The following is a 25,534-nucleotide window of genomic DNA, read 5'->3' as shown; positions in this document are numbered from 1 at the left end:
TCGCCTCTCGTGCTCCTCCGCGTCGGGAACGAGAGTCTCGACCACGCTCTCGGCCGAGGACTTCCCAGCCCAAACAAGATCTCAGGGCGGTTATTGAAGCTAAGAAGTCCTCGGCCAAGAAACCCTGACGCCAACAACCCAGGGTTTCAGAGGGCAGCCTCTGCTGGGGTAGAGCGGTACACACCGCAGTACACGGTGCCCGTCTCCCCTCAGCGCCCTCTGGGGGCCGGTCTGCCAACCCTGCCAGTGATCCAGGGCGCAGCAGGTCCCAGCGAGCATCGCTCTCAGTATCTTCCGCCCGTGCGCGTAGCGGGGCTGAGACGCTCGCCGCCCCTGCGGGGGCCTCTTACACCAGAGATCAGTCTCGAGAGACTGATTCCCTTAGTAGATTATTTAGCAGCGTGGAAACTACTGCCAAATGTATCTCGATGGGTCCTGCACACAGTAGAAAAAGGCTACCGCATTCAGTTCGGCTCCGTGCCGCCAGTATTCAACGGGGTCGTTCAGACAGTAGTCGGCCTCAGGCAGGGTCTGGTTATGGAACAGGAGGTGAAAACCCTATTAGAGAAGGAGGCCATCGAGGTGGTCCCTCCTCAAGACAGGGAGTCCGGATTTTACAGCCGGTATTTCATAGTTCCCAAGAAGGATGGGGGGCTGCGTCCGATTATAGACTTGAGGGTCTTAAATCGTTCAGTTATGAGACTAAAATTCAGAATGCTCACAATCAAGCAAGTTGTAGCACAGATCAGGTCCCAGGACTGGTTTGTCACGATAGATCTCAAAGACGCATATTTTCATATATCCATCCTTCCACATCACAGGAAGTTTCTGAGGTTCGCTTTCGGGGGCGAAGCTTACCAATATCGAGTACTTCCCTTCGGCCTTGCACTCTCTCCCCGCACGTTCACAAAATGTGTAGACGCGGCTCTGGTCCCCCTGCGCATGCAGGGCATCCGCATTCTCAACTATATCGACGATTGGTTGATCTTAGCTCAGTCAGAGCAGGCTGCGGTTCGGCATCGAGATGTCGTCCTCGCACATATGGGGGAGCTGGGTTTGAGACTGAACGCCAAGAAGAGTGTACTTTCTCCGGTTCAGAGAACCACCTATCTAGGCGTAGTATGGGATTCGACCACGATGCAGGCACGATTGTCCCCTGCTCGTATCGAGTCGATCCGCATCTCAGTCGAGAGAGTCAAACAAGGCCAGTCACTCACTGTCAAACAATTTCAGAGATTGTTGGGTCTGATGGCAGCTGCGTCCAACGTGATACCTCTTGGCCTGCTGTACATGAGGCCCCTGCAGTGGTGGCTCAAGACCAAGGGATTTTCCCTGAGGGGCAATCTACTTCGCACTATCAAGGTCACGCGGCGCTGCCTACGTGCCTTAGATGTATGGAAGAAACCTTGGTTCTTGAAACAGGGCCCGGTGCTGGGAGCTCTTTGTCGCCGTGTAACGCTAGCGACAGATGCATCCCTCACTGGTTGGGGTGCAGTCATGAGTGGCCACCCTGCCCGTGGTCTGTGGAGCGATCGCCATCGAACATGGCATATCAATTGTCTAGAAATGCTAGCAGTTTTTCGTGCACTGAAGCACTTCCTCCCAGACCTAAGGGGTCACCATGTGTTGGTGCGCACCGACAACACATCGGTGGTCTGCTATATCAACCACCAGGGAGGTCTGCGTTCGCGCCCTTTGTACAAGCTGGCGCACCAGATCCTGGTGTGGTCCCAGAGCAAACTCCTCTCACTAAGAGCAGTATATATTCCTGGGAAACAAAATGTGGGAGCAGACATACTGTCGAGGCAGGGGCCGAGGCCCGGGGAGTGGAAACTTCACCCACAAGTAGTGAAGCAGATATGGAGAATATTTGGCAGGGCTCAAGTAGACCTATTTGCATCTCAAGAGACGTCTCAATGCCCCCTTTGGTTCTCTCTAGTTCATCCAGCTCCTCTGGGACTGGACGCTATGGTACAGACCTGGCCGAGGCTTCGTCTGTACGCATTTCCCCCTATTGCTCTGCTCCCGGGAGTTCTGGCGAGAGTGCGCCGGGACGGGGTTCGTCTGTTGTTAGTAGCCCCGTTCTGGCCGGGCCGAGTATGGTTCTCAGATCTAGTCTCGCTCCTCGACGGCTCTCCGTGGGAGATACCGATCAGGACAGACCTCCTCTCGCAGGCGCAGGGTACGGTAATTCACCCTCGCCCGGAGTTGTGGAAGCTGTGGGTGTGGCCCCTGAGGGGGCACAACTTTTAGCAGCCGGTCTCTCAACCGAGGTTGTTGAGACCCTTCTCCAATCCAGAGCTCCCTCAACGAGGAAACTGTACGCCCTGAGGTGGAAACTCTTCACCTCATGGTGCAGAGGCCGCCAGCTAGACCCAGCAAACTGCCCGATTGGTACAGTTCTGGAGTTTCTACAGGCTAGGCTCTCTGCAGGGTTGACCCACTCCACGCTGAAGGTTTACGTGGCGGCTATTGCGGCCTACCACGCCCTTCTCGATGGCCAGTCTTTGGGAAGACACCCCTTAGTTACACGTTTCCTCCGCGGTGCGCTGAGGCTGAAACCTCCAGTACGGTCCCGTATTCCCCCGTGGGACCTGGTGGTGGTGTTAGAGGCAATGTGCAGACCCCCATTTGAACCTATTCAAGATATCTCAGACAGACACCTTACACTTAAAACCTCCTTTCTGTTGGCTATCACCTCTCTGCGGAGAGTAGGAGACCTTCAGGCCCTCTCTGTGGCCCCTACTTATCTTGAATTTGCACCAGGCATGACTAAAGCGTTCATATACCCTCGAGCGGGATATGTTCCTAAGGTTCCCTCTGTTACACCACAACCTGTCATACTGCAGGCCTTCTGTCCTCCTCCCTTTCGGGAGCCCGACCAGGCGAAGCTAAATTGTATGTGTCCAGTTAGAGCGCTGGACGCATACGTCCACAGAGCTGCCCTGTGGAGAAAGACCGATCAATTGCTTGTATGCTACGGTCCCCCCAAGAGGGGTTTTCCTGCTTCTAAGCAGACTATCAGTCGTTGGATAGTCGAGGCTATCAACGCTTCCTATGAGTCCTCTGGTCGTCCCCCGCTGTCGGGAGCCAAGGCTCACTCTACCCGGGGTATGGTGGCCTCCAAGGCCTTCTTAGCAGGTGTATCCATGCTGGACATCTGCAACGCTGCGGGATGGTCCACGCCCTCCACGTTTGTCAGATTCTATGGCCTAGACATGCCAGTCACTCCAGGCACTTCAGTCCTCCTGACCTAAGCTGTGCTCTTCGGATACACACTAGGCAGGGGTTTGGTAGTCTGGCGGCGTTGGTACTCGTTCCCCAAAGCGCTTTTGACGCAGCTCGAGTTCCTGAAGAGGAACGTCTCTAGGTTACGTATGTAACCCTAGTTCCTCGAGGGAACGAGACGCTGCGTCTCGGAGCCATACCCCCCGGCACCCCTGCCGGCGCTTGCTGGTACTCAAAGCTGACGCCAGCTGCGTGGCACGTGCTTTTATAGCTTCCTGGTCGCTTACGTCACTCCGCTGGTGACGTCACGCTCTTCCATTGGTCTGATTTCACACGATACTCAGAGTCGCGCACGCTGGGCGCGTTCCCCAAAGCGCTTTTGACGCAGCGTCTCGTTCCCTCGAGGAACTAGGGTTACATACGTAACCTAGAGACGATTTTTACAAAAGTTACCTACTGCAGCTTTAACAAATGTGGCCACTATGTTGTAAGGCAGAGGCTGCCTACTTTTATGCTGTGTAAAAAAAAAAAAGAACCATTCCTTAGAAAGTGCTAATTTGTACTCAATTTCTTACTCATTTTTTTGTCATTTCAATTGGACTATTTGTTCAACAGACTAGATGATTAAACCGTTCCACTGACTTGAAGGAAAATGTGAGCTTTCTTTCGAACAGTGGCCAGATTTTCATTGCCTAACCTACCTTAGTGTTCAAATGTCTCTTTTAGTGCCAGAGCAGAAGGGAACAAAACCACATCTGGAAAAGCCATTATTTTCCCCCCTGCCTCTCTCCTTCTCCCTCGGACTCTCTCGCTCACTCTATCTCTTTCCTTCACTTTCTGAGACGAACGTTATGGAGAGAAAGCAAAACTTTACAGACATGCAAAGCTATGACCTCATCTGGCTAGAGCTGTTTTTAGATCCAAGTCATTCCTCATAACTGATTCTTCATTTGCAAACAAAAGAGTCCTAGTCTGATACATCCCCTGTTTGCATCGTTTCTTTGTCTGTTGGGGTAGGTGATAAAAGGGATGTTTTTATACAGTAATAGATGGTTTTCATCACCGTTTTGATCCGAGGGCTGTGGATTCCTGCGATATTCTCAGTGGTCAGTGTGTGTGAGAGCTTTCGGATGTCTCAAATGTTCATTTTGAATGTGAACAAATACAAACTTATTGTAAAGTGTTACTAAAATAATATATTATAGGTTGCTTGTTGAATGTAAATGCTGTTCCATATGTTTTTCCGAAATCTACTAGGTTTCGTTAGAAGTCAAGTCAGTAAAATTTTCTACAAATATATTACAAAGCACCTTTTTAACATTTGATAATAATAGGAATATTTCTTGAGAACCAAGTCAGCATATTACAGTGATTGCTGAAAGACAACACACAGGTAAATTACACATTAAAATTAATATATTCGCATTGAAAACATTTATTTTCAGTTATAGTAATATTTCACATTATTAATGTGTTTACTGAATTTTTGATGAAATGCAGCCTTGGTGAGCATTGCAGACCCCAAACTTTTGAACGGTTGTGTAAACTAATACATTAACATAAATTACACATTTGTTTAGAATTAGCAATGAACAATATTTGATTTATAAATGAACATAATCCTAAATGGATTAATGCTGTTAAACAATGCTCCTTGTTACCTCTTGCCTACTGTAGTAACAAATGAATAAACTGTTATTGATGTGTTTATTATATTTATCTTAACATACTTTTCATTAACCAAGTTTTTAATATATATATTTTTCAATTGTTTAAAAAATAACTACAATAATGCAGCAGAAAGATTTTTTTTTTTATTGTCTGCTACCAACAGTTTTGTTACAGCCGTTAATATTAATTGTCACCTTCTTTTCAGGACATTAGTCATCAGATTCTCAGTAAACACCACGGGTGTAATGACGGTCACAGATGCAGGGGTGGACCTTTAATTTAACTGACCTGAGTGGTTGTTAAATCCGGCCCACTCACAGATCATTTCAAGTTCATTTAGTTTCAGACGATACAGAAAGGGGTGATGTCCAAGTGGGTGAATTGTATACTCTGTAATTAGCCCGTCCACTGCCGCCAGCTTGACCCATTCAGGCCGGTTTGTGGGCAGTGTGTGAACCTGATAGCCAGGCATTATATCATTGACTGTAATCAGCCAATCATAGTGACACAGAGGTACTATTTCCTCTCAAATGACCTTTTGCCTGTAGGTGTCACTGTTGGATAGTGTCGCTTCAGATGGATTCATGATTTATTCGATCTCACATTTTAAAAATATTTTCTCATCCAAATGTTTTCTAACAAGGACGTTTCACCTACAGTGTTTGACTAATCTGTGTAGATGTGAGCTCAGTGTGTCGGCTTGCAGCTCTGACTCCTGTCGCGCTTCATTGGCCCTCTTCCCCCATGTGTTCTCGAGAGAAACGTGTCCATTCTCATCCAGCCGGAGTGAGAGCTGCCATTCCTTAAGGGAGGACACGTGTGGAATGGGTCACCCTTCTCGGCCCCTCTGGTGCAGCTTTTGAGGGTCGACGGATGGTTGTGGCCTCACAGATGATGGTGGACTTTGCCTTAGACAGCTACTGCATTTCATCCCAGTAATGTTGCTGTACTGAAAATAGCAACATCGCTGAAGAACTTTCTTAGTCTTTTTTGCCTCTGTGGTTCACTGAGTGCAGGGAACCCTCACTGTTGTGCAGTTGTTTGTGCATGAGAACATCTTCACAAATGAGTGTGCTGCTGAAGCACTGAGCGCTGTGGCTGCACTTTGTTTATCTTCCATAAATGCTTTCTTTTTGTTTTCCCGTTCATGTTAAATTAACAAAATATAAAACATGCGTTTGTTTTAATGAACTGCTATTAATGAATCTTTTGATACCCAAAAAAGATCAGCTGGAAGCCTTTTTTGTGTTTGTTATTGTTTTTAGTCCTCTGCCAGTGAGAAGAATGCGGCACAGATGGCACGCTATGTAAACTGTCAGCCGTATACATGCTATACACACACAGACGCTGTATTTTTACTTGGCACACATCCCAGAATTGATCCAAGAAAGGAATTAAAATATTCTTCCGCTTTTAGCTAGGCTAACTAGGTAGCTGGCCATGTATATACATGAAATCCATAGGAGGTGGAAATGTACATATAAATGTGCATATTTCCCCTATATAAAACCAGTATTTAACAAGTAAAATATTTTTTAAGAATACGAAATAGAATTTAAGAATTTAAGAATTTAAGAAATAGACTTTTTCCAGTGTGGGAGTTTTTGTTCAGTTGTGTGTTTGAAAGGAGCATGAAGGGCATGAAGAAAATTGCATTATGTAAAACTATACATACAATATATATGTATATATATATATATATATATATATATATATATATATATATATATATATATATATATATATATATATATATATATAGTATATGCTTGGGCATGTGTGTGTGAAAATTTCTCCATGCTCTTTTCACATAGCATCTAAACTGGATTGGATCAATGATGGCTGATGCAGTTATTCCACATTCCCTGCTTTAGAAAAATTCCTTGAGGAGGAAAATATTTTACTGGCACTTTACTCTCCAGGTCCTCACTGCTTTGTTAGGTTATCTTTTTCTGTCCAGCGCTGCCATATGTGTGTCCGTGTGGGCTCTTACACTCCAGCAGCTGTGTGTTTTTGTGGGTGTGTGTGTGTGTGTGTGTGTGCTCAGTGCACACACCGGCAGCCCTGTCACTGTTTGCCGTTTAGCACTCAGTGTGAGATCAATGAATGGTAAACACTCACAACTCTGTGAGTCCCCAATCAGTAACTGAGTAGGTCTCCCAGGCTGATCCGCTGTCCTCCCTCACATCCCTGTCCTTATCGCGCCATCTTTCCCTTAACCTTCCTTCCTACAGGGAGCAACACAATCTCTGGCTCCCTGGAAGTGGCCTCAGAGGACTCTTTCTTTTTTTCTTTTTTCTTTTTTTTGGAATCGATCACGATTTCTCACGATTGTTTGAATTCTGCAAGCAAGATGTAAAGATGAGTTTGATGCCTGGATATTTCAGCATGCACTGTGACTGTGATCCAAAATGCTTTCTGCTTCTGTCGCTGGCTTCTGTTTTAGTCCTATAGATTTATTCCTTTTCCCCTGTCTCATCCCATCACCCTGAGATCAGTCACCATGGCCTCCAGCTCCCCACGGCAACTAGACAGGGGCGAATCGATTAATTGATTTCGGAATCAATTAATTGAGCCGTTAAGGCAGCCATATGCACGGAGCATGAAATGAGATCTTTAAAATGGCACATATGGCCGCCAACCGAGCTGTGCCTCAACCTAAAGACCTGCTGCATTCCTTCCTATAGTTTTATTGAAAGCACAGTAAATGGAAAAGCATATTTCCAATTATAACACCCCTGTTGTCTCTTCTGCAGAGGCCAGCTTGCCTCGCGATGCCATTAAACCGAGCCTCCCTCAATAGGAAAAGTGCAATTTTGCTAAAGCAATAAAGACGGCGCACATCTTGTCAGTTTTACATTGGATGGTTTACTACACTGCTTTAGCGTTTTATCTTCCGTTTTTCTTTGTTCTCTGCCCTGAGGAGTGGGTGTTCTTTTGTTTATGACTTGTAATAACACAAGACAGATTTTTCCCCCTTCCACTTCTGCAGCCTTTCATGTAGTGAAAGACTAGTATTTTTCAAGAGCTCTCTCTCATGTTTTCCTCCCACCCTTGCGTTTCAGTCGGGTGAGAATACAAACATTATGATGACACGATATTCATATTTACAGTCCCAGCAAGCCGTTCTTTATTCTTCATTTGAGCTTTGCCTTTTGGACTATTTGACTCTTTTTGATCTGCTTTTGTCAGAGTTGCCTTGAGCACTGCCTGATTTAAATAGTAATGCAACACGCGCACAGATACACGGTCCGTTCCATTGCCAGTAATTCCAGTGAAGCTTGCTTTAACAGTCCTGAGCATCTGTAATGTCAGAGAGGCAGTTGTTACACTGGGATTCAGTCATTCTTTTGTTCCAGACAATATGATTTCCAGAGCGCTTGAGGCATGACAGGACAGCTGTAGCAAGCAGAAAGTTTAAAAAATATCTCTGGGCGTAACTGCAGGCTTGAGGGAGTGCCTCGCTCCCCTTAAATGCACATAAATTCACATACATGTAAACATGCTCATGTTAACACATACAATGGGTGAATCACCACTACAGCCTCACTCCAAAGGGTAAAACACTTAAAGTCAAGTCCGGTGTAGTGAAAATTCACATTTATGAGAGCAGAATCATTTATTGTGAATGAATCATTCTTTTGCGCTAGATCTTTTTAATGAATAAATTGTTTCAGTTCCCAAAACTGACCTGAATTATTCATTTGTGAGTTCTTGCATGATTCACGTCTTGAGTTCGACTTACGGATTCACATCTGCTTAACATCTCACTGAAGGAAGATAATTATTATGAGTAAATAATAATGTAGGTATATAGTAATATTGCTGAATAACAGCTTACATTTTTGTTTGTTCATATAGTATGACTTCAAATGACTTAAAATGTTCACTGCCATTCAGAAGTTTGGAATCAGGAAATTAATACTTTCAGCAAGAGTTGTAAGTTTAGCTTGAATTGTCTCTTTTAAAGGGCACAAAAATGCCATTCGGAAGTCGCCCACTGACACACAAACGTACACATGGGAGAAAAATAGAAAGCAAAGTCTCCCGCTGAAATACTGTCTCTAGCTAAGTCATACAAATACAGTCAGACAGAGAAACACACACACACACACACACACTCAGGGCTAGACCGCTTTCTCTCCCAGGCAGCACTCCAGACTGAGAGGCACATAGTCAAAGGGAGCAGCCAGCAGTCATGCGTGGCCAAAGAGAGCAAGAGAAAACCAAGATATAGTGAAGCAGCAATGCCATATTTCACCCAAGGCCCCCACCCTGGCACACAACACATTACAAACCACCACTCTAATGTGCGTTTGCGTGTGTGCGTGCTCTACATACAGTATGTTTTTAGTGTCTGCCTGAGAAAGGGTTGCTGGAACAGGTGGTAGAAGTTTTCACCAGTTTTATTGTTTAAACAAAGCTTTGAGTCTGGCACCCCGGGAGCACCTGGAGGTGCAGGTACACCAGACTGTACCTCCTGTCTGCAGCGCTGCAATAGTCCAAGTCGAAAAACACATCAGTGGCACGGTCAACACCTGTGTGCAAAAACAGCTGGTTTTCTGAAACCGAAAGGCACATCTTCGCTTGAGTTTGTTTACAGTTGGTGCATCAAACTTTGCCATACTTACGGACTGATATTCTCTGATTTCTTCTCCTTTTCCCCCACAGCAGACAGACGATTCAGCACAGACAGACAGACAACTGCAAACACAGTCATCTGAAAACACAGAAAACAAATCACAGCCCAAGAGGCTCCACGTCTCCAACATCCCCTTCAGGTTCAGAGATCCAGACCTCAGGCAAATGTTTGGTGTAAGTACCTGCTCTCACTCTTTCTTTCGTGGCATACAGCAGACAGTGGCCAAGCCATTGCAAGTGTAGCTGGGGTCTGAGGTGTTCTCCAACTTGTCGGATGGGATTTGAAGTTTGGGTTCTCTGGGTCCAGCACAGTCTTTTAAGTGTGTGTGTGTCCACTAGGCAATCTAAACCATGCCCAAGTACAAAGCTGTGTTTTTGACCAAAGGATTCGTTTTTCAGTATAAAAAGAAATGGCTTGATGGCTCAGAAGAGGGTATAATTGGCGTTTTTTTTTTTTTGGATAAACTGAAACATTAAAAACATTTAACTGAATGCAGCTTGAACTGAAGTGTGTTTTACATGTCAAATCAAATTTAGACAATGTCTCATCTGTGTTATGTTCTCTTTCCAGCAATTTGGTAAAATCTTAGATGTTGAAATCATATTTAATGAACGAGGATCGAAGGTACGTTCGTGGCTCACTTCCTTTGCATGCTCTCATTCTTGACCAATCAGAACAGTGCAGTGAGTTTAGAGGCATAAATGAACATCATGCTTATTTAAAAAGGCAAAGTATAAAGTGATGACCTAGTACCTGTATTGTACAGAATAAATGCTTGTTGTAGTCATGTTAACGTATGTAATGCAATCTCACATCAGCTGCTGTGCTAGAGTTATTAGTGCCCTGTTCAATGGAGTGTGTGGAAATGTGTTTGGCACTTGTCTTTGTTCTGTTATGGTGTCAAATGAAGAGCATTCTCCACTGAGCTCCGTAATTGACAGCGTTATTCAGTGTTATGACACTTAGCATCATTCCTGTGCACAAACAATTCTCTTTATTGAAATATGAATTATGTTCTTCTGTTCCAGCTGGGGGAGATAATGATGCATGTTAACAAGTTCTGTAGTTCACAATCCTTTATCATTTATCTTATGAGTGGTTTTACTTTTCTTTTGTAATGACTTTTCTTTATGTTGCATTATACAGTGTTAAATGACAGTATTTTATTCCACTTCTCCAAGACTTATCAAATGTATATCCCCTTTTTTTTTTGCTTTTTGTTGTTCTCTTTTTTTAATTCCGTTTCAGTGACTTTATTCTCTTAGACATGCTATTTGATCACATTTCTCCTTAGAGGTTCTAACAGAACCCGTAAATTATGGTTAATCCCGATGCTTTGCATGGTGCAGGAGAAAAGAGGAGGAGAAAGAGAGAGGGGTAAATGCAGCAGCAGCAGCTGTTTTTGTGTGTGAGAATGGCAGAGGTAGAGCCACAGTGGATTTCTTTGGGTGTATGACTGAATTAATAATGTGCATGTTGTTCTCCCCCCTCCCCTCTCCCACCTGCATGCAGGGTTTTGGTTTCGTAACTTTCGAAAATAGTGCCGATGCGGACAGGGCCAGAGAGAAATTACACGGCACGGTGGTAGAAGGTCGTAAAATAGAGGTGCATGTAACAAATATTTCCCTTCTCAATTGTTTTTTTTTATTTTATTTTTTTGTCGTTCTTGTCGTTATTCTTGATTCTGTTTTGTGTGTCAGTGTGTGCTTCACTCTCATCTCACTATTTTAGAAGCATCACTCGTCTTTTCCTGTGTTTGCTCCTCTCTCTGTCCCTCTTTCCCTCCCTCCCTCCCTCCCCACATTGTATCCCTACTGCGTTTCAGTTATTCTAAGATCTCAAATCAGATATAACACGGTGCTCGCCGTTATCTATTTTGGTTTGCTTTTTTCTTGGCATTCACTTGTGTTTTTTTATTCTTTTTTTAAGCATATTTTGGCTTAAACAGCAAACGGGTGCAGTAAGTCATCAGGCAGAGCGCAAACAGCATTTGTGTGATGATAGCCAGAGGCCTTATTGCAAAGTTGACGAGGGATCTGCGCTCAAAGCATCCCGAAGCCGGCAGCGCTTGTTAATTGGCCTGAAGACGCTGCTGTTAGACAGAGCTGCCCTCAAACTCGAGCCTTTTACATCTACAGCTCGAATTACACTTACTCTCCAGTCTAGAACAGTCGCTGAAGGTGAAATAGCAAAGCTGATCTGCAGGTCTGCAACGAAAGTGGGCATCTTTATAGCCGATTCCCATTGAACAGTTGTGCTGCTTTCTTTAACTGATTTTTGCTTTTCAATTTTAAGAGTTATTCGCATGTGGTGCCGTCTTTCAGTAAGATGTTGCCTATTTTGCCTTCTCATTTTCCCCCCTTTTCCAACGGTAGCTGGTAGGCCCCTCACCAAACTCAGTAACCGTGGTAACAATAGATACACACGCGGGCGATGGCGGCGAATGGTAAGTGGAGAGCGCCATCTGCCATTTCACGAACTCCGCGCTGACACCTCGTGACTGTTTTTTGACTTGATGTTGAGTTTCTTGATGCTGTTTTCTCTTGGTACGCGTGTTACTTGAGTGAACATTTAGCTTCCTGAGAGGCTCTGATTGGATTGAACTGAATCGTGCGCATCCTACTCAGATTCTGAACTCCATGATTATGTTCAATAATGCACCCTCTTTTTATATCCTTTGTTAGCTGTCCTTTCGGCTTGAATGATTTTCTTCCGTTGTTACTTTTTCTTTATTTTCCTTTCTGATCATTATTCTTGTGATGAAGCACAAGGCTCTTGGAGTGCTGAATGCTAAATGTTGCTTTGTTTTCCGACTATACCTCAACTCTGAATGTTTAGTGCTATGTTGCGCAGTGCCAAACGTTTTTTTCTTACCTAAGCGTTCCCTCTCCACTGCATGCCGTCTCATATTTGATGGCTTTCATTTGTTGAGTGCATTTTGTCTGTTTCTGTTTTTTTTTTTTTCTGTGTCACTTGATCATCTTTTGATGACGCATGCTGACGAGTCTTTTTATGATGAGACTTTTGCATACATTTTCTTTGCTTTATATGTCTTACCCCTTTTATTTCACTGATTGTTATGATCTGTAATCATTTAGAAATGTTTCACTATAATGCATGCAATATTTGTTAAAGCCATATTTTCAATATTTACAGCTTTAGCTTCAGTATGTTTCTTGCTCACACACTTCTGTTTGTGCTCAGGTTAACAATGCAACAGCACGGGTAATGACGAATAAAAAGGCCGTCACCCCATATGCAAACGGTAAGAACATGTTGCATTAATATTGTGAAACATTATACAGCTTTGTATTATGTTGTGATGGACTGATATATATATTGGCCAGTCCAATGTGTTATTTCAGTAAACACTTTTTGTAATTTGTTTTATATACAGTATTTTAAATGTAAAATAAAATAATTGTATATAATTTCATTTTTTATATGATATCATCTGATGCCAGAATGTGAGAGCAATAATAAAATGCTTCTATTTTCTTCAATTTTTCTAATTTATACCAATGTACAAATAACATCAGTTTAATAAAAAGTTTAGTAAAGAAATCACAGATTTAAACTAAAAAGACTGCTTGTAAATGCCAGTTTTGTGGGAATGTCAGGATTTTTTTTTCAAAGCAGTTCTCTTCTTCACCAAAAAAGTTTAAATGGAATTGAAATACTGAGAAAACCTTTTAGATCTCGGTTTATATCACTGAAATCTCTTTCTTTTTTTTTGTACTTATAGAGGGCTTAAACAGACAGGCCATTTGTAGAGGTTAGAATCAGAGAGAAATCTGTCAGGCTGCTCTGTGCCCTTTCCTTACTCTGGATGACAGCAGCGCTTCAGTGTGGTCAGCCCTCTACAGCCCTGACATCATTACGCACGGGCCTCCAGCTTCTTGTTAGCCAGAATCCAACTCTTTGTCTTGTGTAGGATCAGATTTTTACTAGTGCAGACTGAGGTGGCTAATATCAGATTTCGCTCTCTTATGTCTAGGCTGGAAGTTGAATCCAGTCATGGGTGCAGTCTACAGCCCAGAATTCTATGCAGGTGAGTGGATCCACATTTTTTAAGAAACTGGCTCTGTAATGAGTTCTTTTGTAAAAAGGTTTGGATTTTTGGGCATAAAATAGCTTCTGTGAATTTTTTTTTTTTTTGTAAGGAAGAATGGCATTTGAAATTATCAAAAGCATTTTTTTAGTAAAATAAATAAATCAATCAATCAATACAGTTTCTATTAAAAAATAATAATAATTGTGATAAATGATATATTTAAATGTACAGTAGAACTTGTATACAATTTGTTTTTTACATATACTCCTATAAAATAAAATTGACCAAATTATAATTTTTCTTCACCTTTCTGTTGATTTTGTTTTTTCTGAGCACATGAAGCATAAATAAAATTTGTGTTCTTTTGTGATTAAACACAATCATATAACTATAAATGCTTCAAAAAAAAGAAAGAAATAATTGTGCAAAAGCATTACTGTAACACAGAGGGTTAAATGCATTTGCATACAGGGCTAATGGGCAGTTCACTAGTGTGTGTGTGTGTGTGCGTGTGTGTGCGTGTGTGTGTGTGTGTGTGTGTGTGTGTGTGTGAAAAGTTCTCAACCTGCATGCCCCGAGTCATCTGTTTATGAACACCGCAGAGGATATGATATGGTCAATTACTCTGATATCAGATATTATATTTTCATGTTCGTTTCAAAAAGCAAGTTTGAAAGCTCACTATTTGACTATTATGCGATTTTATTACCATATATTGAACTCGGAATGAGTGGCTCCTAAAAGTATTGACAGCTTAAAAATGTGTGAATCTCATTACATTAGATAAGTCATTTTATGAAAAATCAAAGAAAGCGCCATTCATTTTGAAAAAAGGAAAATGCACTTCTCACACTAATAATTTGATATTTCATAGTAAATATGATAAATTACACCAGTGCTTTCTTTGCTAATAAAATTGCCTCAGAAATTATACTTCTGAGAAAATGGCATTATTTGTTATAGATGCCTCTTGCCCAGCTAACAAAATATGCTCCAAGTACGTTTTGCTACTCACATTTCACTGCTGGTTATAAATGCTCTATATAATTGTGTATGTGACAAATACAAATCTTGAATCTAATGTTTCCATCTGAATGCCCAGTTTTTTGTTTTTTGTTTTTTGGTCATGCAAATGTTAAAGGGAACATTCCATTTTATAATGGAAACGTTACTTGTGAATATTCTCTGAATGTTCTGAAACAAGAAGTAACATTTAAAAACGTTTCAAAAATAAAACATTGCATGAACACTGTATACGTAATGTTTATGTGCTAATGTTTTGAGAAAATTGCTAGAAGAGCATTTATTTCTACCTTTGAGAGAACCTTGCCAGAATGTTAATCAGAATTCTGTTTCTGGGTCTGGTGATTGGAGGCGTATATAACGGTTGACCTTAATCTACGGGCTCAGACATAGGCTTGAAAGAGCTGGGAGTCAGGAAAGTGATTATTCTAAAGGGCCTGTTTCACAATGTGCATCTGTGTTCATTGGCTTATTGGCAAGAGGCTCCAAGATGTCATAGTCACAACTGCAAACATGCTACACATCTTTGAAAACATAATCCAGCGATCTTCAGGACCCCCGGGGCTTCATTTCATTTTATGGGCCTTTAAAAACGAGCAGGTTTCATTGGTTGAACTATTTTTCTCTCATTTCCTTCGGTCATCTCCTCCTCAACCTTGGCCATCCCAGCCTCTGACCTTCCCTGAACATCATTACCTCCTCCATTATATGGGAAAATATAGAGATTTTATGATAATAAGAAGAAACGGGAGGGCTAAAATATTGAGGTGATAGTTAAATCTAATTGTCTGTTGACGCAAGGGCATCAAAGGGCTGAAATATATTTTATAAATTAAAATCAATATTTTCAATTTCTCTAGACCGTCGTTTGCCTAATTCAGCACACATTCTGTTAATTACAAAATGGCTCATTATTGATTTGCTTTCGTCTCACCTTTCAAACAGCCCACATCCCATTAAGGTGCGAATGTTTTGTTCTTTTCAGCGCTCACTGATTCTTTTTTTTAGATCTCTGTCTTAATTATAATTAAAGCATTGCTAATATGCCTGAATTGTGCCTATATCTGCCTCAGATCCTTTCATTTGTCTAACGGCTGAAATAGTTATTGGCACATAGCTGCTTAGATTGCAGATAGAAAGACTGCACAGAGCAATTGAGCGTAACTTTGAATGGTGACTAGTAAGCTAGAAAGTTACCTATAAACAAATATCCTGAAGGAGCGGGATGGAAGAGGAGCGTCTTTGATTCATGAGAGAGTCAGATTTGTGACGTGAGCTTGGTTTCTGAACAAGCCTCAGCGGTCGCCACTCGAAGCGGTTCTCACCTGAGCAGACTGTCAATTTAAGATTGCTTTGATGTTCATTAACAGTTCTCCGACTGAGGGGAATGAAGGCTATCGGCAGAAGGCTGAGGGATGACCAACGTGCCAGACCTCGCTTGTCTGCCAGGCTGATCTCTGATTAAGTGCTACGCCTGACGGAGATTGGGCGGATGTTTGAAAATTAGACTTCCAGCAATTTACGCCCAGAGATTATGCAAATTGAGGCCACCTCTGACCACTGGAAATATGTGGCTCTTGTACACACTCTTTCTCTAATGCATGGGTTGTTTTTTTTGTTTTGTTTTTTCAGGATATGAGTGCACACACAAACAAGGTTAAAAAGATGCAGCTCTAGCAATTATTTTTTCATATGCTGTCTGATAACACATGCTCTCTTAACAAAAGGCAAACATAAGGGTGTTTCCTCAACTATGGGCACATATATATATATATATATATATATATATCTATATATCTATATAGATATATATATATATATATATATATATATATATATATATATATATATATATAGAGAGAGAGAGAGAGAGAGAGAGAGAGTGTGAGCGAGAGAGAGTATATATTTCATTGCAACAAAATCTGTAACGGGGCAGATGAGACATTAGGATCCATATGCAAGCTTTTATTGGAAAGAGACGTGGTCATAACAGGCATGGGTCAAACACTGGCAGACAGGTATATAGAGGGCAAGACACAAGAGTAATCCAAAGGCAAGCATGGGTCTTCGATGAGTGAACAATATCCAGAGGGCTAAGCAAGAGGGGTAATCCAGTATCCAGAGGAAAAGGGTCAAAACACGAGTAACAGGGCAAGGCAAGAAAAAGACTAAACTATGAAAACTAGAAACGAGACAAAACTATGAAAACAGGGAACTGAAACAAGACTATGAATACTGGAAATTAACACAGAAAGGCCTACGTATCGCTATGAGAGGGATGTGTGCAGAACAATACTCAGCAGTGTGTGAGAAGTCCAATGCATATAAAGCGTGTCTGATGATGTGTGTGTTTGACTGTTCTCAGATGCATATTGTGATTGCTATCAGGTGATTGTGATTGATGCAATGGAGCATGGGAAATGTAGTCCAGGGTGTACTGTGTAGTGTGAGAGTCTGTGTTGTGGATGATGACCTCTGGTTGTGAATAAACGGAAGTTCGATGACCTGATCATGACAACAGCATCACTGGAAATGACGCACAATAAAATATTCCATTGAAAAAAACATATCTGTAGAGCAATGAAATTCAACCATTTTAAGTGTGACTTGGGTGTCCAAATACTTTCTAGGGTCTCTGTCAGTACTGTAACAGAAAAATGTAATAGTTGGTTTAAAATTGTAATTGCATTATTTAATTGTTTATTTAATCACATTATGCAATCAAAATTAAATTATGTAGTTCAATTTTACATGCAATATTAAGTATTAAAATATTAAGTGAGAGGAGAGGAAGGGTGACTTCTCTATGCCCAACATTGAGATTATTGACATTTCAGAAGAAGAAACAAACACGGATTGGCTGAGAGTTTCAGCCATATGAACTAAAATGGAATATTTTGGTTCGTAATGATTTGGAGTCATTTGTATTGATGTTTCGCAACACTGATATTTCAGTGTTTTAGCTTGATATAATATTTTCCTATTTAATGCTGTTCAGTTGCTTTGTCACAATCTGTATGGGTAAAAGCACTATATAAATAAAGGTTACATCACTGTCCCTGCTCTCTCTCCCTCTCTCTCTCTCTCTCTCTCTCTTTCTCTCTTTGATTGAGTCCTGACTAAACGAGATCTGCCTCTCGTGCTTTCAACATTGTGGGTTTTGAACTCACAAATACTGAATGATAAATTTGAAAAGTGACGTGCAATTAACAAGAGAAGCAAGAGAAGAATTTAAGAATTTTCAAAAAGGCAGCAGCAAAATGGAATTAATTTGTGCAGATAGACTATTGTGGAAGACAACAAGCGGCTTTTAGAGGAAGGATGAAGCGGAATGAAAGTACTTTTGGTGGCGGCTTCTGTGTTGTGCATTGAACATTTAAGATTGCATTGTGGAAAGAAACAATATGAAATGACCCTGACGTGTGTACAGAGGTGATTAAAAATGTACATTAATTAAGACTTGAAATGTCTTTCAAAAGACTGCTTACTGTGATATTACATACATTTGGATTATAAAGCTGCCAGTTGGGGAGGGCCTGTAGAGAACAGTGTATGTGAATCATGACTGCCTACTTACTTTTTTATATAAGGAAAATAACAGCAGATTTAATAGGGATGGGTCAGATAGTCAGCAAGTAATCACCAACTGACTAGCTCACTAGTAATCTAGAATTTTTTTTATTTTTTTTTTTTTTTTTTTGCATACTCCTGTAGCAACACACTGTCATTTCTGTCTCCAAGCTGAAAAATGGGGGGTGACTAGTAAGGGGTTAAGGTCAAGTTTCAAAATATAATAGCTAAATCTTAGGTAAGAATACATATAGATAAATAATCAAAATATTTAGTCTTGTTCCTAATTTTTAACAAATATGAGTATTTCATTGCAAACCACAAGAATTACCCATACTCAGCACACAGCACATTTACATGATCTGAAAGCTGTGAGATTGTTGTCTAATCTCGAAGTGCATCTTGTTTATATATGCATCTTTAAAAGAGTCTCTCTGGTTTTCTGCACTGTGAAAGGTTGCAGAGTGCAATGCACAGGACAACCGAACCTCCTGCAGTGTTTATGAAACATGGGCTCTGCCCACACGTCACCCCCCCCCCCCCCCCCCCCAAACACTTCCCACACAGAAGCCAATGAGTGAAATTATTGCACTACAAAGCAGTTGTACACTTTTATGGCTTTGATGCGGAGGCTACCTCCCGTTGGCCAGAGCATCTGCTTCAGTGTAATCGCTCTCAAAGCAATAAAATGGACTAACTCTCCTGTGCATCCCCCTGGAGCTCACTGCTGCTGGTGCTGCATGCTCCCATTTCTCATTCAGCGGCACTCACTCTCTCTCCGTTTTCATCTAGCCCTCCACCCTTCATCGTTCTAAATGAAAGTGCATAGTCTAAGTTGTTTATGCTGTAAATATTCAGGCTAAATACATCTCATATTTATTTTCCTCAGGACACATTCTACACATCAAAGTGTAGCTCTTGCAAATATGCAAACGTGTATGCAGCATATTTCAAAGCTGGCTGTCAGATGGGCTGCCTGGCATGGAAGGAGAAAGGAAAACATATGACTAATGAATTTTTTATTTTTTTAATGCAGCATTAACGTTCAATTGTAGGGTTTCCAAAAACATTTCTCCAAAGCTATTAGCTGTATGCATGCATGATTTTCATTATTTAGCCTCGGAATAAACCACTATATATATGCACAGCATACATAAGATGTAGTATTTTAACAAATGTATGGTAACATTGCATACTGTATATGGTAGTTTATGTCTCCTTTAAAAATACAGTAAATTGAAATTAAAATGTAAAGTTCATTTAGCTGTAATTCACTCTTTTATAATTAAACTGCTGTGGCACACTGCGTGAAAACGAGACACATCCAAGGTGACAAAAAGTCAAATGGAACAATCCTTTTCACCTTTCTGCATCACGCAAACCCCTTTCTTAAGTTTAATTTTTTATCAGTCAAATCAAAGATTCAGTGCTCCTATTAGACATTTATATGATCTCCTTTTGAAAACCTGTAATGTTAAAGAATGGAGCACCTTCCACAAACCCCCTCTCTCTTTCTTCCTCTCAACCATTTCAAATTAAGCCTCTTAAAAGTCATTTTCACCACCGACGCCCTATTAAACTTAATGATCATTTAACAACAATACCAAGCTTTCTGTTTTTACCCAGCCTCAGAGGTCTGTAGTTTGGTTATTATTCATTGTTAGAGTTTTCGGCTAATTGCAGGTGTAGCTGGAGGAAGGGCACCATTCCTCACAGCTCAGATTAGTTCTTAGTTATAGTTCATTTGGCTGTTTATTACATAGCGCTTTGGAATACTTGATTCTGATTGGTCAGCCGTGCATTCTGCAGGCAAATAATACATTAGATAACTGCATATTTGACTGTCCATAGCAACACCAATTTAAAAAAAAATGTGTTAGTTTTTTGTTTTGTTTTTTAATATCGCCCTGTTGTGTCTTTGTTTTCACATATTAAAAAAAATTCATCTGAAATCAATCCTTTGTCCATTTAGTTGCTTGTTTCATAACTAGCCGTGTAATCACCCTGGGGCGGGGTAATTTCACAATAATTAGTCTGACGTCTGTGCATATTAGAGTTTAAAGGAGTCATGTCCTACAATTTCTTTTTTTTCTTCAGAAGTCTTAAGTTTTTGAACTAAAAACAGATTTAGTTTGGTTTTACATGACCATTTTTGCCTCTCAGGCTTTTTTGCTACTGTAGCTTTAAGACATCTATATGTAAATGACATCTTTATGATTGGTTAATCTCAGCATACTGAAAAAGCCCACACTGTTGTGCATCAGGGTAGTCCAAGTAGCTGAATACTGAATCTGCGTTAATGTATATATGTGGGAGGCATGTTAATGTGCCCATGATGGTGATGTCACAGTACTTTAAACTCTTTATTTCAAAACAGCATGAAAAGCCTACATAATGATGGTTACCAATGCTGTTTTAGAATTATTTATATATTATTAAAGTATTGTTTTATATTATATTATTTATAGAAATATTAATCATATTTTATCTTTATATTTATATTTAAATTTATATTTCTTCTTTTTTGTATTTTTCTTCTTTTTGTATTTCTTTTTTGTATTTTTTGTATTTCTATTAGGTTTTGTTTTTGTTATATTAAAAACTTTACTACGGTTTTAATAATTTGAATACTTACACATTTTCTCATCTTCATGAGTTTATGTTTTTCATCTAATATTCATTTTTTTATTTTTATTTTTATTTTTTTTTAGCTTTACAGTATGTGTACTTACAGTGTACTTACCCAGAAAAGTACTGGGTATTGTAAAGTGCTTGCATAGGTTAAGGTTAGGTTTAGGGGTGCTTCAAGGTTAGTGCATAATTATTACCCAGTTAATTGTAATTGTTATAAGTACGTACAGTAGTATGTACACACGGTACAGGTATGTAAAATAAAGTTCTACTGTGTTCGTTACTCATGTTACATGTACTTACTATAGTAACAACAGTAAATGATACATAATTGCTTGCAGCTACCCCTAAAGTGTAACAAAAACAACACTGTTCCAAACCTGTATAGCTATCTTTGTTCTGTGATGGCTCCATATGTATATACAGTTTTTTTTCCCCACAGTGCCAGGCTTCCCATACCCAGCAGCCACAGCGGCAGCGGCGTACAGAGGGGCACACTTAAGAGGAAGAGGGCGCACCGTTTACAATACGTTCCGGGCAGCTGCGCCTCCCCCACACATCCCAGCCTATGGAGGGTAAGTTACAACACTCCCTTCTCACATTCACACACACAAGGTCAGCGTTAGTCCTCTCTTCTGACAAACACTCCCCCTCGTCACTGGGCCGCTGTAACATACATGCATCTCTACCTCACCACACAGAACCTGTGCATCCTGCAGTTATCATGACAGTCAACCGTCATGCTGTTCTGTCATGGTCGATGGCCTTAAGCGCTTCTTTTTTGTCATGTAACATTATGTAAATCCTCTCGACCTTCTGTATACAGAAGCATTTGTGATCTCTGAGCAGTCAAACGGTGATTCTGATTATTTTGGTTGATTTTATGTATGCACATACAAGCCATGGCATTTGGAAGTTTCAGGGGCCACAGACTAGTTTCCACAGCCTGCTGTCATGTGTAAATAGGAAATATCGGTGGTGGTATGGCATTAATAGATTTTATTAATTTTTTAGTCTTTGGTTTTGCCAGGTCATAAAACTAAACACAAAATATACATTTGATTTTATTCGATTTTGAAGTATTATTAACATTGTGCAGCTTGGAATGTAGCTCAGAAATTATTAAATGTATGTTATTCAAAATCCAGTATGCAAATAAGCGTAAGAAGACAAGCAACACAATTCAGTTTTCAAATATTACAATGACATTATTGTCACCCTCAGTTACATTTTAAATGCCAATAAGATATCATTAAGTGATTTTCAAACTTTAAGCTAATTTTTTTAAAGTATTTACAAAGAAAACAATATAGCACACATAAGAAAAATTTTCCACAAAACAAGACGTTTTAATTAAATTTGGAAGTGTAATGATTAACACTATCCCAAAGGAATATGTTTGATTATTCATAATAAGTATAACAATAATTATTATTATTATTACATTTTTGTTTTTTTGTTGTGGTTTTAAATTTTGGTAATTTTTATCATTTTCTACATTGATTTTAATTTATTTTTTTACATTTTGCTAATGACTAAAATATGATGTGAGGAAGTTTCAGCTCTCTGTGGCCAATGTTTGAAGCCTTAATGCACTAATATTGATGTGTTTTGTTTGTTGTGTTTGTTTGTTGTGTTTGTTTGTGTGCGTGCGTGGGTTTGCATCTTTCCAGTTTTGTTTACCAGGACGGATTTTATGGTGCAGATATTTATGTAAGTATTCGCATGTCGTCCTTGAATGATCTTGTACATACACAACACCCCCCCCCCCCCACCAGCCCCCGCCCCATTCATCCCTCTGACTATCAACCAACCAACTGATTCATTGTTGTTTTTATTGTTAGCATTTTTTCAGTTCTACCTTCATTAATCGTGTCAAGAGACTTTCACACACAAGTAAAGAGCATTCTTCCCCAGCCAGCCACAGCACACGAGTATCAGTGACAGAGAAATGGACATTGTTGAGTTTATTGTCAGTTGCGGTGATACTCAGTGACCTGAAATTGAGCACATCGAATGTCCTTTTTTAATGATTGTGAAGATAAAATATTATCCGTTTTATCATACAAAATGATTCCCAATTAGATCGCTTAATATATATTCAAAAAAAGATTTAATGAGGAAAATGAATGTTCTAATTCTGCATATGTTTAACATATTCGTCCGCGATCTATGGGCACTTGTACGTTTATCACATTTTGAGATTATTGGAAGCATCTAGAGCTTAGGTGGGGTAACTAGCAGGGGCCGAAAGTATGTTCTCCTCAAGGCCATGTCTCGTTGAGCCTGACACAGCCTGATGTATAACCCCCAGTTCACCCTCCTCTAGGATGAAACAAATTGTACAGGGTACAAATGTGTGTGGGAATGGTGGGAAGAGCTGATGTAATGCTTCCTCTGTTCCCCTGTCATTAGCTCAATGCCACAGAGGCTGGGATTGATTGTTTCTGCTGCGATAAGATCATCTAATATTCATTAGAAACTATCCAAGAACTGTATTTGTTTATAACCAATCTTAATTTGCTGAGTGCTCTGCTAAATGTACTGAATGTTGGCTAAGGTCTGGAAAATTAAGCTACGCTAGCATAGGAAAGACAGCCTTAAAGTGTGTGTAATATCTTTCAATTTAATCTGTAATATAAAGTGCTTCCCATTTCCCTCATGTGGCTGACTTTTCATTTCTAGAAGATCTAGAAATGCCCAAAGCCACACTGTAACAAACAAGTGATCATCACTAATGATTGGAAACCCTCCAATGTGACCTACTCGTTTTGATCTAGGACCACAAGTTCTGTCATTAGAAATTCTCTGCTTACTAATGATGTAATCATTTTGTTTCACATAAGCCTGTTTTTGTTTTTTGTTTTTGTTTTTTAGAAAATAGAGTAACCGAGTGATCCCCATCATTAATGTAGTATAACACAAACACTGAAAAGTCAAAGTGCTGTTGGACTACTACCAGGGACTGGAATTGATTGTTGCATTATGTTATATATGCACTGATAAAGCACTTGAAAAGTTGTATTATTCTGTATTATAGAATAATATCCTTTCAACTAACTCAAGCCATCAAGCGGTTGTGGAGGGCAAACACACACTCTAGTAAAAGTATGAGAAATTCCCCATGCGCATTAATAACCATGATAAGCTCAGTATGTCCACATGCACTCCAGACAGATACAAACAGTCAGGAGTCAGTGGAGCCCTATCTATTCCTCTCTCTCTTTGTGAGTCATAATGATAAATTGTGACCGCTCTCCAGATACGCATCTCAGCGTTAAAGTCCTGACCACTGCTCCCGCCGCACCTGCACACCCTGTCAGTTTCCCTGAGGTTAGTTGACCAAGCCTAATGGAGCTTCAGAGACATGTAGATGCCCGCGGCCCCTGTCTGTCAGAGAGTGGCCCCATTCGGCCGTCCTGCTCTGCAGCTCATCACACAGGATTTAAATACAGCCCAGATGCATCACGGCCGCGTGTCAGGCTCAGTGTTGTGCAAGAAAATGAAATGGTTTGTTAAGGGGCCGGCCACGCAGTGGGAGTCTGAATTACCCGGTGAGTCATTATGAAAGGAGTTAGAGGACAGAGGTGAGCTGTGAGGAAGTGGGAGAGTGAGGAACATGAAGAAAGTTGTGAGAAAGAGCTGCTGTAATGTATGCGTGAGTGCAGGGAGAGTGAGAGTGGTATTTACTACAGCCTGAAGGCCTGGTGTGGAGAACAGCGGGGCCAGGGGACCAGGAAGCCCTGGAGAAAATGAGAAAGAGCAGAGCTGTACAGATGGACTTATCCGTTAGGGTTTGTGTTTACTGTAAACTGCTAATAGGAATGGGAAAGGAAGCTGTGCCTCCTCAAAAAAGAAGGAATGAGGGAAAACATCTACAGTACAACAATAATTTAAAAAAAAGGATCATAAACCATATAAGCTATTGATATAAATATTTAGTCAAACAGCACAATTGCAAAAATAAATAATTGAATAAATAAAAAAAATTATCCAGTAGCAGCGGGTTTCAATTTTGGTTTAGATTTTACTTTAAATTTATTTTTTTTCCTAGGGGGTACTTTAAATTAATTAAATACAGAAATGATGGTGACAAGTTAAGAATATGTAAATTAATGTAATTTAGATAAATATCGTTATAATGATGAAAACTTATTCCTAGTGCAAGTATGCTCATTTGTGTTGATGACACCCTGTGCATTTATTTAAAGACACCAGACAGATGCAGATTTTGATTTAGTATTTATAAAGGGGTATGATGGGGCTGTGGGGGTAGATAAGTCAAAAATGGTTGGGAAACACTAAATAGAGGAAAGGAAATAATTGTAAATTGTAAAATAAAAGTGCAGAGCACGGTATTGCAGTGTGGGAGTATTTCAAGCAGACAGCAATATCTCGCACAGTCATTGAATATGAAACAAAGCTGCTCAAATCAGCAGGCATATGCGCTTATGACTGCACATGTTTGTTTGGCCTTTTTGCCTTACTGAACATCGGATGTTACTGTTCCACATGTTGAAATTATTCCCTTCTCCATCGTTGGCAAAAAGAAGTAGTGTAGTATGACAGCGCTACATAATTAATCCTCAGATGTATGCATGAGAGGAATAAGAAAGTAGGTTGAGTCACCAACATAAGGCTGCTTCTTTGTAATTAGATTATGCATATTTAATAGCTATGATTATGACATGTGCGTCCCCTCTTTTGGAGCTTGT

At 40.5% G+C, this 25,534-nt stretch overlaps 1 protein-coding gene across 12 annotated transcripts in view; it reads left to right on the top strand.

Annotated features, from left to right (window-relative positions):
• The window catches only part of LOC127948715 (RNA binding protein fox-1 homolog 1-like), a 252,507-nt gene that overhangs the window by 213,373 nt on the left and 13,600 nt on the right, over window positions 1-25,534 (top strand). For 10 of the 12 annotated variants that reach the window (XM_052545366.1, XM_052545400.1, XM_052545402.1 and 7 more), the window contains 7 exons: window positions 9,571-9,714; window positions 10,112-10,165; window positions 11,054-11,146; window positions 12,746-12,806; window positions 13,539-13,592; window positions 21,262-21,394; window positions 22,493-22,532. In XM_052545366.1, coding sequence (XP_052401326.1) covers window positions 9,571-9,714; window positions 10,112-10,165; window positions 11,054-11,146; window positions 12,746-12,806; window positions 13,539-13,592; window positions 21,262-21,394; window positions 22,493-22,532 — 579 coding nt within the window. The remainder of the gene's footprint in view (window positions 1-9,570; window positions 9,715-10,111; window positions 10,166-11,053; window positions 11,147-12,745; window positions 12,807-13,538; window positions 13,593-21,261; window positions 21,395-22,492; window positions 22,533-25,534) is intronic. The other 2 variants (XM_052545356.1, XM_052545411.1) reach the window with 2 other exon arrangements.

The sequence above is a fragment of the Carassius gibelio genome, chromosome A3 (genome assembly GCF_023724105.1).
Source record: "Carassius gibelio isolate Cgi1373 ecotype wild population from Czech Republic chromosome A3, carGib1.2-hapl.c, whole genome shotgun sequence".
Taxonomy (NCBI): domain Eukaryota; kingdom Metazoa; phylum Chordata; class Actinopteri; order Cypriniformes; family Cyprinidae; genus Carassius; species Carassius gibelio.
Note: the sequence above shows the minus strand (reverse complement) of the source record. Positions and strands in the feature narration are given on the sequence as shown.